This window comes from Saccostrea cucullata, unplaced genomic scaffold (assembly GCF_032062105.1).
Source record: "Saccostrea cucullata isolate Sc308-1 unplaced genomic scaffold, CSIRO_AGI_Scuc_v1 ctg18152, whole genome shotgun sequence".
NCBI classification, from domain to species: domain Eukaryota; kingdom Metazoa; phylum Mollusca; class Bivalvia; order Ostreida; family Ostreidae; genus Saccostrea; species Saccostrea cuccullata.
The window spans coordinates 9,553-25,192 of NW_026930413.1; the positions used below are offsets into that span (position 1 = coordinate 9,553).

At 33.0% G+C, this 15,640-nt stretch overlaps 1 protein-coding gene across 1 annotated transcript; it reads right to left on the bottom strand.

The window, feature by feature from the left end:
- Nucleotides 1-899: 899 nt before the first annotated feature.
- On the bottom strand, nt 900-12,933 carry LOC134228484 (sterile alpha motif domain-containing protein 9-like). The gene is made up of 4 exons (XM_062710141.1): nt 12,576-12,933; nt 6,019-11,951; nt 4,818-5,198; nt 900-1,482 (listed from the first exon to the last, which is right to left on the bottom strand). Exons 1-3 carry the CDS (start codon nt 12,931-12,933, stop codon nt 5,103-5,105), a joined length of 6,387 nt encoding a protein of 2,128 aa, XP_062566125.1. The 3' UTR covers nt 900-1,482; nt 4,818-5,102.
- Between the last annotated feature and the right edge of the window lie 2,707 nt (nt 12,934-15,640).

Here is a 15,640-nt window from a genome sequence, read left to right on the forward strand (position 1 = left end):
CTATTTCTCGAGTTCAAATTACATAACTGTTTTATTATACCGAAACAATCATAGGCAATTTAATTTTTTTTTACCAGATATATCGACATTTTAAATATAAATTGCAGAAACATCATTACTAACGCATGTTCAACAGACTGTATGATAAGTGATGCATCGTGTCCTAAAACATCGTCGGAAACCCACGGCTGATTACGCTTCGTTCCTCTCTCCATCACCCGTGGGTCCATTCATACCAATTCGCTCGTTCACATGAATAATTAATGAGACGATTTGATTGGTGGCTCTTGGTACATCTAAAGCGATATTGTCCAATGAGGAAGTCCCTTTCAACGCACTTTCGCTCTGTTGTGCAAGCATAGTGCAATGATTATACCTTTTAGCACCCATATTGCCTACAAATCCTTTGATATCGTGAATGCAAAATAAGTTTTATTACCTTGTATATGACGAAAGTGATCTGTAAGACGGACAACAAATTTAATGAATATTTATGAGAAACAAGCGAATTGGTATGAATGAACCCACGGGTGATGGAGAAAGGAACGAAGCGTTATCAGCCGTGGGTTTCCGACGATGGCCCTAAAACAATTCAACAATTTTCCATTTATAAAAGTTTTTTCACTGACATTTCGAAGAATTAACGTTGTCTTCATTTTGCTAGAATTCAAGTATGATTTTGACATCGCATGTCGAAATGTTTTGACGTTGAACGCTCCGCCCACTGAACACTGTGATTGGTCAAAATTACTAATAAATATTCATTAGTAGCTCTGATTTTCCAGGGAGTAGCTCTGATTTTCCAGGGAGTAGTCTCCAGATGAGGGAAATTGTCTCTTCTCGGGGAAATAGACGGTTTCATGGTATTACTTTTATATAGAGTAATTATAGTAAAGGTATAATAAAGGGTGTTAAGAAAGTTCATTCCACATTTTCTTTTATTTTTGAAAAAAAAAAAAATAGGTCGAGAAGATAATTCAAATTTGTGATATTTCATGTTTACAGAGTAAATTCTTGCTCCTGATAAGGTTTTAACTGTCTTTTGTTGAATCAATAATAAGGGGAAGTCAGGTATTAAAACAGATGATGTCTGTTCAGAAAAATTAGGGATGACGTATATGTGCGACATGTAATAAGCACACAGGTCAAAACATCCTTTCAAATACAATGCAATTATTTTCAAGTCGGTGAAAAATTTCAAAAGGACAAACCTATTCTTTTGAAAAGTTGTCTATCGTTCTTATACCTACGCTCATCAGCTTGTCTGATGGAAGATAAGATATGAAAAAACAAATGTAAATTATCCTTAATTTTCACTAAAAATGACCAGCATTTCTATCATACAGGTGCTTTACAGATGCCACATATACATGTAATTTCATATGAAAGAAAAACCCCATAACTTCATGCTAGACATGAATTGCTATAAATCTAAAGCACACTCGTGAAAGAACTGATTTTATTATGCATGGAAATCAATCTCTTAAGGTAAGGTTTGCGTTAACAGGGAGATAACTCTTGCGAATCACCAAAGCGTTTGAAACAGGTGACTTTAAACCAGCGTTGCTAAGCATCTTGGTAACGAATTTCCTCTGTCATACTTGATGCTTGTTGTCACTTAATGTTAGGACTAAAAACAAAGGACGTTTTAAGGAGAAAGTCTTATAACAAATCAAAGCATAGGAATCTTAAAAGCCTTTGAGATTAGCGTGATGCATGTGGATGAACCAATAAAGGAGGACTTGTTTATTTTCGATACGGAATGTGGCAAGTTGTAGGCCATTCGGATCAGAAGAAAAGTTATCGACGCATTGTGCTGTTGTGTGTTTCTCGCTTCACCACTACACTAAAATTTTAAGTGAGAATGGGAAGGAAAAAAGAAAAGACCTGAGAGTATCTGTAAAGTATTATGCTTTAAGCAGTCCGAACAGGGAAGAAAAGTCACGGTGCATTTGACCATGTCCAATGATGATGTTGACAGTTTGATTGTTGATAGTATTTTCATCAGGTAATTATTTAACTATTCATTTTACTGAAAGTTATGAATGATCTTCTGACTACATATTTAAAAACGATGAATAAACGGTACAAGGATGTCAGGATGTGGCTAATATCCCAACATTGCCAAAAAATAAAAATGCATTCATTCAAGAAATTATGAAAAAAAATCCTAACTTTTTAGGCCTAATATTTGTAACATTATTGGAACAGGTATTCAATTGTTCAAGTTACCTTTTAAATGAGGTTTGATTTTAATTAATATCTCATTTTTTAATTAATACAAATTGTGCATGACAAGAACATTAATTTTCTTGATCAAGCATTTGCATTTCACTAATTCAATCTACATGTATAAATTGTACAATAATTTCATATTGATTCTTCATTGATTATATTGGAAATTTCATTTCATTGAGTGAATGAAATTCAGTCCAATTCCTTATGCAATTCCTTAAATGTTATTGTAAAAATGAACACATATGATTTCAGATCAATTGGGTCATTAATTGGAATAGATAAGAACAAAAAAAAAGTACTTCAGTGTTTCCTTAAAATATTTGTGCCATCAATCAAAGTAGAGGTCATCCCATATCAGCTCAAGAATATTAAAGAAAGTTGGATGGATCAAGCTAAGATGTTGAACCAGACATGGCAAAGTCAATGGAGATTTGGAAAAAGAAATGATGATTTGTTGTACCCAATGCATATTTTTTATATGTCTAGATAGATTATAGAAAAAAATTTAATGTTTAACAGCATCCTATCTACCTGGTAGTATATACATGCTGTTTTCAATATATTTAGAAAATATGTGTATGTGATGATTGCAGTGCATGCTCTGTTTGTCCATCTTTGAATTTGTTTTCAGTAAAATAAATGTATACATTAAGGTATTAATTGAAGGTTGCTTTTGTATAAACTTACAAGTAACAAGTTTCTTAAAAGGGTTATTTTGTAAAATTGCAAGGAAATGAATACATGAATAATTAAATTTTAATATTTTTATTCATTAAATTTTGTTCTTACCAGGACCTAATATGCTCAAATAAGTATTTCTGAAAACTGATGAATTTTGTAAATAAATCTGCAGTGAACATTTAACAGTTTAAAATATGACACTTGGAAATTGAAAGGTTGTTAATTTAGTAGGAATGATAAGACCAGTTTAGTAATCAACTAAAATTAAAATCTTTCACAAATACATGTAGTTTATTTTAAAATTGTTTACATTTATAATCTTTAAATTTTTTTCTGTATTTTGATTTTAAAAAGGAGAAAAATTTTTTATATTTAAATTATTATTTCATGGATATCAAGGAGATATATCTATCACTGTAACATTGTTTCTTTTTCCCTGTTCTTGACAAATATTCATGACAGTGTTATGTCATTTTGCAGAATTTGCCTTTTCTCTGAAATCAGAAGTATTCTGTAAACTCATTAAAGTATGAATTGATGTCACTTAGAATTCATCTTTATTTTGTTCTGTCTGATATTTCAATTTAGATTCTCAGACTACCTAATCCAATGATTGAGCTAATGTCCATGAAGTGTAGAAATAGGCCATCTTTAAGATATGTTTGGTTGTCGGCCTCTCCAGACCGACTGACTAAAATGACCAGACTGAAATTTTTTTTTCAATGCAGGGCCATATATATTCTTTTTATTCCTCTTATTCCCCGTTAAGAAATGTTGTTGAAGATTTTCTCACCTACCGACCCAATAATTTTACCCAGAGTCAAGAGAGGGCAAACAAACATTACTTTCAAGATAGCATTTCTACTCTTTGAAGTAAAGAAATCAATTAATTATAAAAACAGCAGCTTCGTGGATGCAATGCTTACAACATTTCACTCAAAAGATGGCATACATGTATAATGATAGTCACGAGACATAACTTAATAAAGATATTTTGCTACGAAGATGTCTAGAAATTACTACATGTTGGAATAACTAAATCAGCATGAGGTCAAATTCAGAGGCCTTTAATTGGGTTAGTTGCAACATGTTCTGAAGTATGTTTATAAACATATACATGTACTTCTAAAGGTGTTGCAGTATAATTCATGGACAATTTCATCAGAATATTCAGATGTAAAGATTGCCATAAATACTAGATTTCTTCCATGGAATAAATTTTTAGACCATCTTGTAGCACAGGAGGAGTTTTATTTTGAATATTTTTGGCCAAGTTTTGCTTAAAAACAATATCAAAAATACATTTAATCTTTAACATTCACCATGACAAGGTGATATCAATGTAGTCTTTATAAGTGTAGAAAAAGCCTGATTTTTGTGTTCCGAACCCATAATATAGCCCCTGTTTCCATGGAAATAATATTGGGGACATACATATTTTTTGGTTCAAATTATTTAAAATGATCAAATTAATAACTTCATGGAATTTGATGGAATAGGTAGATATGTAAAACGTTGATTTTTATATTTTTGTTGCCATGGCAACAGTTTCACTTTATCAAGGAAAATTGAAAAATCTTCTTTTTTACCCAATTTTTCACATTTTTGATAACGGAAAATTAATAGTTTAAATAGAAGAAGCATGAATTATACTAATTCAGGTCATTTTAATTATAAAAGTTTGATAATTAATAAAATAAATCAATTTTTTCAATGAAAATAATATTCGATGTGAAATATGAAATACGTTAAATTTGGCGTCTTTTACTTAAAAAATGGGACGGGCAATATCTTTGAAAATCATATTAAATGATGAAGCTAACCTCCCTGAATAAATTGATATATGGCATGTGTGCATATTAAAAAAAATAAAAGTTGGAGGGAGACGCAAACCTTACCTTAAGTGAAGCACTACTTTGAAATTTTTAAAATATTGCATTATGGAACGAACTTTCTTAACACCCCTTACAAAAGAACAAATGAGTATACCTGTACACGTTCAAGAAGTCCTTGGAAAACAAGCACTGGAAAAGGGTAACAATTTTAAAATGACTTAGTTATGAGAAAAAAAAATCAAAATGATAATCATATCTGTAACATATTTTGAATTATCTAACCCCCTGACACACACACAGCCTATCTTTCTCTTTCCTCAATAACATTTGACTCGTCTGGGTACAGTCTTACTCAGCTAATAATGAAAGATCTGTTTCTCCATTAATTATTTCAAGTCGATCTAATGCTTCTTTGATATCGTCTTTATCTCTTATTAACTGCTTCTGAAATTAGACAAAGGTTGAAGTATACATCATAATAGGTAGCAAAAGACATTGGTTAATAAGTAACCGTTATAAGTGAAATAGAGAACTACATATAGTGCCCTTTGGCTTTTGAATGTTATGAACTAATTAATTGAAACATCATTAAAACATTTTATCACACTAAAATATATAACAATTTTCAGATTCTGGTCCGTAATTTTGATTTCAAATAGTTTGACGCAAAAAATTTTCTATGAACATCATGGCTTTGGAAATGTTAAAAAAATATATAAAGATGCATGCATTATTAAGACCTCCGGAAAAATTGAAATTGAAATTAATTTAGTTCAAATTTTGTATGTATCGATCGGTACCAGATAAAAAGGGGGGCATTGAGAGAGAAAAGAATCTTGAAGTAAATCTGACATGCAGACCAACACTTGTTAAATCCAAGTAATTCAAATAAATAGTTCAAGTCCATCACTTTCGAATTCTAAAAATATCTATCTTTAAATTAATGTTTACTTGCCCTCTCAAAGTAAATTGATTTGGATCTATGGGGGAATGTTTTTTTTTCAAAAAGTTTCAAAAATCTCTTAAACTTTTTATATATAGAATAAGTTAAAATATACACCAATTTAATGTTTTTGTTCATGAAAATGGTAAATCTCCAATATCTAAAAAGTTTTTCTTCAAAAGGGTCACGGAACGTTAATGTGTGATTAATACTTCAAACAGAAGTGTCCTTGAATATAAATTACATTTACAAAATTGCAATTTTTTTCAATATCAAATGCAATCAAATTGTTGAACCATAATTTAACTGAAAAATTCTTACATCACGTTCTTTTAAGTAGTCTGGTATTTTCTGTTCTAATCCTTTGATCTTTAAAAGGATTCTCCTTAGCTCGTCTGTACTTTTCTTCATGTAATCTTCTATTTTTGAGGATGAAAAGAATTCTATTCGACTATAAGTTTCAGGTAATTGCCTTTCATACCTTGCTGGCTTGACATTATATGCAATTGGTCCAGCAATGCTAAATCCTAAATAAAACGAAACTTTCTCCTCAGACACAAATCCTTTCTTGGTGCCTCTGATTTTACTTATTCTTATTGGTTCTCCGTGTTTATTTTCGAAAACAATGTACGGACTTGTGCCATCACTACTAAATGTGGTTGTCCCATATAAACGGTGGAGCTTTTCTTTAGTTTTAAAGTGGTCCCATAAAGAGTTATCAAACTGGGAGTCGGGGTTTTCTCGAACAAACACGGGCATTTCCCATCGATGACATAGAGACTTCAATCCTTTTCCTTTTGCAAGAAAAAACTGCGGTGTTGGTTGCGAGATATTCCGTTCTTCTTTCATGAAATGAGACAATTTCTGTACATTTGGTTTGTACTTCTCTTGTTTGTAATTCCTCTTTAAATAGGAAAGTGACTTTTGTAACAGTGAATCGTCATAAAAACTCTTTGGTTTCTCACAAGGCCATAATAACATACTGATAAATAAATATGCTAAATCCACCTTTTCTAAGCCAACAGATATTATTTTTTGACAGGTTTGAAGTATATCCCTTTCCGAATCACGATTTGGACTTCCCATAATCCCAAGAGCAACATTTACACAAACTTGGTTAGCAAGATCATTTGAATCCTTTGACTGAATTGCCATGATATGTTCTTTAATTCTATTTAAATTCTCCTGAATTTGCTTAGGTCCTAGCTTGTTTCCACTATTTTTCATATGGTTGAAAATATTCATATATGAGTTTCCTTTCAGGGTCCATAATCTTCCTCTGTGATATGCATCTCTGCTTGCTTGATTCACACCCTCAACCTGAGTATCAGGATCGGATTCACCATAAATTTGAGAAAATCTTTCTAACATTCTTTCATGCCCATAGTGAAAACTTCGATAAAATCTGTGCTCCTTCAATTTATTTGTGTTTCTAAAAGCTTCTTCGGGTGCATAAAAAGTGGTGTTGAAACAAACATTGTCCTCTAAAACCTTAAAAGCACTGTGTCCCTGCTCCCTCATTAATTTCAGTCGATGATGAAAACTCTTCCATACGAAAGAAATTTCATCTGGAATAAATTCTGTATTTTTTAGGTAGTGTACAATATCTTTCCTATCCATAGTGCAGTTGATGTTTACCGTTAAAAAATTTGTTATTTCATTAATGGTGTAAATAGCATCGTGAAAGGGATAAAGTAACTTCTGTGTGTTTGTTTCATCGTCCCGTTCCCTCTGGGCGCGAAGAAAAACCTCCAAAGAATTTAAAATCAAGTCCAAATGTTCACATGCGTCTTTCGGTTGAAAAAATTTATCCTTTGTAAGATATCTAAATTTTTCTCGCAATGCAAGGCCGTATGTGTGAAGAATATATGAGAGTGATTGTTTCGATGATAAGTCAACAGCTTCTTTAGCCCATTTTATCGCCTCATCGTATTTCTTCCATTTCAAATACAGTCGAGCTAAGGCCTGGGGTAACATATAATCCTGAAATTTGTAAAATCCAAGCTGTAATATTTCTGCAGCTTTTCCATAGTTATCTTCCGATCCACTAATTATATCTTCAATCAAAGGACTAAATTGTGTCGTCTTCTCGTCATCATATTCTTCTTTTTTCCGACGCTTAAGCATGTCTAAAGTGAAATCAACGAGAAGTTTTTTTCCATATGAATTACTTTGTAAAAGCGAGCAGTTAAGATATTCTTCTGCAATGTCAGTCAGTTGCGTTTCTTCACGTTTCATTATTTCCTTTAGGAGTACTTTTCCAAGACTTGGATGCGCTGTTCGAACTTGTCGCCCACTTGCATCTTCCTTTTCCTCGATTACAAGTAAAACTCGTAGAGGACTTGATAAACGATCTTCCCAGAATCCTGGCTTGCTTCCCATTAACTCATCACAGCATTCGAGTGGAACAAAAACCTTTACCCCACGTCTTGTAAATGATGAGTATGTAGCAAGAAGGGACACATACTTCATTAATTTGTATTCATTTGATGTTGTGTCAATGTCACATATCAAAAGCTGAATGGTTGTTTTGATATATTCTTGGTTGAACTCTGAGCGCATAATCATAAATGATATTAAATGTTGAGGTTTATATTCTTCCAATTCTAACTCTTTCCCTGTTCTCTCTAACTCGTCAAATTTGTCTGTGAACCATGTCTTCTCGCTTTTGCTAAGTTCCTGTTTAAGGTAGAATATGTTCTGACTTTGATATTCACAAAAATTTAATTTCTCCTCCCTTTGACACATTATTAATAGACAATCCATTCCTTCACTCAAAGTTTTTTTCCTGAATTCAATATTCAATTGCCTTGTAAATTCAGTTAAAGAAAGTTCTGTTTGAACAATATCATCTAACAATAGGATAACTGGTCCTGGTTGTGATTCATTTTCGTCACATTCCTTATATTGCCAAAGTGAAAGAATATGAGAGATAGTCAATTCTGATATTTTCTGAATCACACAACATCGGTACTTCCGTCGGAAATTCCATAAAAGTTGATGTCCAAGAGTTGTAGCTCCAGCTCCCGGTTCATGTGCAATAGTAAGTGTTACTATTTTCCGTGTTTCTTCTTTGGCAAAAAGTAACAGAGATTGAGCTCTCTCTTGTAAGTTGCGGAATTTATATCTTTCACAGACATGGTTTTCAAAAAAGAAATTCCACCATGTAACATGCTTGCCTTTGTAAAACTGTAATTCTTGTTCTCCAGCAAACTGTTTTCGAACTTTATGGTTCTTGAATTCTTTACTTTCACATTGATTTGCGCTCAAAATACTTAAATCATCTAAGGCATCTATAAATCTTTCGTCAACGTGAACAAGCGCACCAGATGAAGATGGCAAAAAGCAATTCATTTTTTCATCATAACCCGTCAATGCTGTGATGGTACTTTTCACATGTTCCCACGGCATCCCTACTACTGACACATTCTCTAATTGTTCCCTCTCCCCTTTGCATTCCTGTTGTATAGTTTCAGCAAAATCGTCAAATACTCTTTGGTTTTCTGCAATGATTACAAGTGGTTCCCATCCGAAGTTTCTTGTTATTTCATTAAATGTGTCTATTAATCCAGAGTAGTCACTTGAAAAAAGAAGAACTAATATAACTGCTCTTCCTTTGGGAATCACAAAATTTTGATTGAAAAAAGAGACGGCATCACAAACACCTGCTGAATAAGACACATGCCAACCAGATCTGTCATGATGTGGCTTATCTTCAAAATAATCACTTCGTCCATTAGCAAATATCCATACTGTTTTCACATCATACGGAAGACCTAGTTTATTTGCCAATTCTTGAAAGTTCCCAGCGTTATCATGGAACAAACGTTCTGTTTGTAGATAAGACCTCTCTGTGTTTCGATACAAGTGACACAAACCATTTGTATTGGAAAAATCGTCAAAATCAAAAACAGCAGTGAACTGCATTCGTTTTATAAAAGACATGCTTTCTGCCCATTGGTCATTCAATTTTTGCTGATCTGTAGGTTTACTGAGCACAAGAACTGGCCATAGTCGTTTATCAAATCTGTATAAACCTCTTGTGAGAAGACGCTCTAATTTTGTAGCCAATTCTTCCCTTTTCGGTGAAAGTTTAACCTTTCTTTCATTATCACATAGTTGTCTTTCTTTCACATTTTCTAACAGCTCTGCTTTTATAAAAAGTTCTTCTCGTTCATTTATAAGGTGAGTAGTAGAAGAACCTTTTCGCACATACAGTAGGGGTTTATTTTCCACAGATTTATTTGACAAATGTTTAATGTTTTTCAAATTTACTTTAAAATGGTGTTCTTTGCACCTAGCAGATGAAGGTTCTACATCTACCTCCATTACATATCGGCAAATGTTTTCACCAGGAATAACGACTTTCACAAATATTGGATTGGATATACATTTCTGAACAATGTTCACTATTTCATTGAAAAAACATCTTGATATTCCTTCACGCAATGCATCTGTATATTTTGTTCTGCTATCAAAATCGATTTCACTTATTTCAAAACCTACAATCTCACCGTGTTTATGTGTTTCATTGTCAGTGCTAGCCACAGAATCTGCCACCCCGAAATAAATAGTTCCATTTTTACGTGCATTGAGACAACCACAGGCAAATCTTAATACCTCTAGCTGAAATTTTATTAGTCTACTTTCTTTTGCCTTATTTACACAATTGAAAAATGACTTGAATTCTAAACACCTTGTTGATAGTGTTCCATCATTTTCTGGTTGGGAGAATATTTTTCCTGCAGAGTACATTACATAGTCGGAACTTTTTTTAAAATCTCTTGGTATCTGAGTCTCAATTGGCTTTCCTTTCCCATTTATACTCCTCTCATGTACTGAAATATCTTTAGATGACATTCTCGGTTTTTCTTCTAGTTTCTGAATGCTTTTTTCACAAGCTTTTGGTTCTTGGTGATCCAGATTTTCTTTTGTACATGTAGCAGATGTACTAGTATCTGGCACTTGTTCGACTGTATTACTAATATTAACTGGTCTTTCCATATCCCTTGTGTCAACAAAATTACTAGTACTTAAGTTAATTGGTGTTTGCTGTCCACAATATGTTGCTGGTATTGTTTCCTTACAAAATCCCTCTGAGTAGTCTTCTGGATTAAAAAGATAGTATTCCTTTAAAGAATTAAAAGAAAACTGAAAATGTTCTGGTATTTTAGGGTTTCTTGACAATCTTGTCACATATCCTCCTACATAAGGTTTTTGCAAAAGTGTTTTGCTTATCAAAAGTATTGCAACCTTAAATTTGAGAATTGTAGCAAGTTCCTTATCCATGACAAATGCTAATTTACACTGGTTCGAAAGTTGTACACTTTTTTTCCTGTTATACAAATAAACACCTGACTGTCGACTCTCTGTAAACATATCTCTTGTCATTGGCGGAAGATGAACAAGCCATTGGTCCATATGCTTGCTAATTTGTTTCCATAGTCCATTCTGCTGCTGTTTTTCTTTGCATTCATCTTCACAACTTAGGATAAAGAAGATAAAATTTTTCTCTAATTCGTTCATGTTTGTCCATCCTCCATGAAGAATACTCAGTTGGCATGGTTCACAATCATCTCTTTGTAATTTATTTAATTGAAGCAATCTGCACAAGGCATATTCATAATCATTCTCAAAGGAACTTTCAGAAAATGCTTCTTGAACTGGGTAATCAATAACTTCACTATCGTGTTCTTCCTGAATTGGGATCGATTGCAAAGAATTTCCTGTTGCAACATTTTCAGACAAAGAGGTTGTAGACTCCGGGGATTTTACTGGATCATGTCCAATTTTAAATGTTTCATTGCGCTTTAGAAATATCTTTTTGAAATATAATCCCTTTAAATTCAAATCTTGGAAGTCATGTTGTATTTGTTTCTCATCTTCATAGCTGTAAAATGCATGTCCGTCAACATGTCTATCAACTGCACACTGACAAAGTTTATCAATGCTGTCATCTTTAAAACGAAAAACTCCTTTTAAAAATTCCGATATTTGCAGTGCTGTGAAATTAAGCAATTGATTTGAAATTCCTTTATAGATTTTGTCTCTAAAGCCTAGGATTTTCCTTGCCAGTCCAACTGGTAATCCTGTGTCTAAAAGGAAGGAGTCTATGCAGCTTTTGTCATAAGAAAATAATGTTTGCCCATCCAAAAGGGATAGAATACTAAACTCCTTCAAAAGATCGTCATTTAATCCTACTTCATTCTTTAACCACTCCTCAACATCTGTCTCTGAACTATCTGGAGCTATCTCTGTAAGACAATAAAAATAAAAACATTAAATCAGTATTTATTTCATAATATTTCCATTTGTCATTTTTTTTCTTTGAAAGATAGTAAAGTTGGTTTCTTGATAATTCTATCGGAATGTAAAGTAGGCAGGTCAATAGGTCAGGAGCTAAGGAGGTTTATGTGCATGCAAATCTCATGAGCATCTGTCTCTGTGTCTGACACTAAAGAGGCTAAAAATGCATGTAAATCTCATGAGGCTGTCTTTATGTTTGACGTCAGTGGCCGAGGACTATTGAAATTGGCATGGGAGTCCTCCTGTAATTTTAATCTATGTCTACACTTTTAAACTCTAAATCTACAATTTTATCTCACAATTATGTGTGTATAAGGAATCACTGTCTAATAAGTATAGTATGCCAGGGACATCAACGATAGAGGGAAAATTTATGCAAAACAGGCTGTGCTCGTTATGCAAATTATCCCATGTTTCCCACTAATGTTGATGCCCTGGCATACTATACTAACTAGACAGTGATTCCTAAATTAAAATAAATCAAATGTTGTTGGATTTTTACTAAATGAGTTTTCTATTTCATTAGCTCTTTAAAATCTTTGTTAATGGTAGACATATTCCGGTTATCTTACCAGTTGAGGATTCTTGCATTCCTCCTTTACCCTTAACCAAGACATGAATGTTATCGAATGGCTCAAAATTGATTGAACTTAGTTGGTTCACAGTTTTTCCTTTGTAGAGCATTAACTGTAATCTGATTGGAATTCCAAACTCTGATCTGACCTTTTCCTTCAATTTCAACAAAGAGTTTGAATGTGACTCAAAATTCACAACAGTATTTTTTTCTCCATAGAGAAGACAGACAGGGGTTCTTCCAGAATGGACAATTTCATGACATTTTTCTTCAGTTAACAGTGAAGTGGTTATCTTGGACTCTTCTGTACTTCCTGTGCTCCTTATATGACACCCATTTTCACTCAAATGTACCATATCCTATGAAAACAAACGGACTATAGTTAGTTTTGTTGCATTTAATTTATTATAAGTTAAACCTATATATGCCGTATTAGTGTTTTATTTTAAAAGAAATAAATATATGTGGTGTCTCATCAAGTTATATAAGTTATATACTTTCTGCAAATAAGACTTTTAAAAGTTATGAAATATTACTTGGTAAAAATTATTTTCTCTCCGTGTCAGATAAAAAACCGCCTCTTATTGAAATATTCATGATCACGTTGTCTCGCATGTTTACAGCAAACAATGGTCCAATCTCGTGAATGAACCGAAAAGCATGATGGTCTACTACGTTTTTACTACGAACACGTGAGTTAGGGATTGTCAATATTGAGAGCACCTCAGAGTTGGTTGCTTTTTGTACCGAGGAATAATCACGTGCAATTGTCTTTTCAATGGACATTTTCGGTTGGGTGAACTTCTACAGATGTCAGTGACTATGGATAAAGAAGTGTGGAAACCATGTTGTGCCAAAATGAAATAACTAATACAAACAATTGATATAATTTGATCAATCAAAATGGTTATTACATACATTGGATTCTGCATTTCTTAATGGTTCAAAACAACAAAAAGTATTCCACAGAATACCATGTATAAATCTGCACAATATACCGAATGCCAAAACCAGAATACTACTAAATAATATAATTATATTCTTTACATATGAACCACAGTATTTTTTACCCCTTGAAAATAATTAGTAGGTTATCAGCATTGGCTCGGGCTAATTCGAAAGTGAAATTTGGAGTTTGGCCGTAAATTGTAGTAAATGAATAAAATTTAGTAGTGAAAGATATTGGAACCTATTTCACTTGTCAGATTTCTTCGAGCTAGTTAATTCTTATTCTAACTGTTCTATCCCCAACCCACTTTAATAAAAAAAAACGATGCTACCTACCTGAATTAATTTTTCTTAATGGTTTTCATCGAAATGCTTGGTTGTGCCCTCAAACTGGAATAGTTTTTAGAGGCCTGGAATTCCTTGACCAATTTTATTTTATAAGCCCAACTATATTTCTAAGAAGGCAAGATGTATGGTATGTAAGTTTCATCTACATATGTTATGTAGTTCATATTAAAAAACCAAAAGGGATAATTGACGATATCCCATTCATAAACATAGCAGTTTAAATTACTTCCCAGATATATTGTACTTGACATAAAATTTTTTTGCGCATAATGCGCTCCATACTGAAGATCCGTAAATGTTCACCCAACCGAAAATGTCCACTAGCAGTACAGCACGGGGAAACTCTAAACAAACGGACTTGTACAATGGAGTGGGGAAAACTTTAATTTTCATCATTGCTAACCATTTGTATGCAATTATGAGCATGGGATTAGTAGATAATAATGTACATAATGCATCAAGTCTTTCTGAGAGCGATTTAAACCAGAAGTCTCTGTCGAGACTGAAGCTCTACTGGTTTGTACTTATAGCAAAGGAAGAGAAAACTTCTTAAGCAGTTGGAAATTGAAACTTTTCAACAGCAATAAATAGAATAATGATTCTTGATTAAGTCTCTTTATGTTCTTAGTGTAGACTATTTGCATGCCACATTATATTATAATCAGACTAAAACTGTATTAGAGTAGCATTTTGAGAGTATTTAAAGAAATTTCAATTTTTAGTAACCATGGAAACACCATTCATTGAAGTGAAAAACTGATAAATAGAATTATGTACCTTAGTGTAGTCTACATGTGTGCCAAGTTATATTGAAATCAGACCAAAACTGTAGGAAGTGTAGCATTTTTAAAGAATTCACAGAAATTTCTTTTTTTAGTAACCAGGGCAACACCGTTCATTGAAATCAAAAACCGATATACAGAATTATGTATCTTAGTGTAGTCTACTTGTGTGCCAAGTTATATTGAAATCAGACCAAAACTGTAGGAGAAGTAGCATTTTGAAAGAATTTCACAGAAATTTCTATTTTTAGTAACCACGGCAACACCGTTCATCGAAATCAAAAACCGATATACAGAATTATGTATCTTAGTGTAGTTTTCTTGTGTGCCAAGTTATATTGAAATCAGACCAAAACTGTAGGAGGAGTAGCATTTTAAGAGTACTTAAAGAAATTTCTATTTTTAGTAACCACTGCAACACCGTTCATCAAAATCAAAAACCGATACACAGAATTATGTATCTTAGTGTAGTCTACTTGTGTGCCAAGTTATATTGAAATTAGACCAAAACTTTAGAAGGAGTAGCATTTAAGAGTATTTAAAGAAATTTCTATTTTTAGTAACCACGGCAACACCGTTCATCAAAATCCAAAACCGATACACAGAATTATGTATCTTAGTGTAGTCTACTTGTGTGCCAAGTTATATTGAAATCAGACCGAAACTGTAGGAGGAGTAGCATTTTAAGAGTATTTAAAGAAATTTCTATTTTTAGTAACCACGGCAACACCGTTCATCAAAATCCAAAACCGATACACAGAATTATGTATCTTAGTGTAGTCTACTTGTGTGCCAAGTTATATTGAAATCAGACCAAAACTGTAGGAGGAGTAGCATTTTGAACAATTGTTTACAGACAAACAGACGGACAGACAGCTGTTCTTACGAGAGGTACATTGTGGGGTAAAATTAACGTATTTTCCAGCAGTGTGGGGTTTTTTTGGTACTGTGGGGTTAACCCCATAATGAAGAGGTCTATTTACGT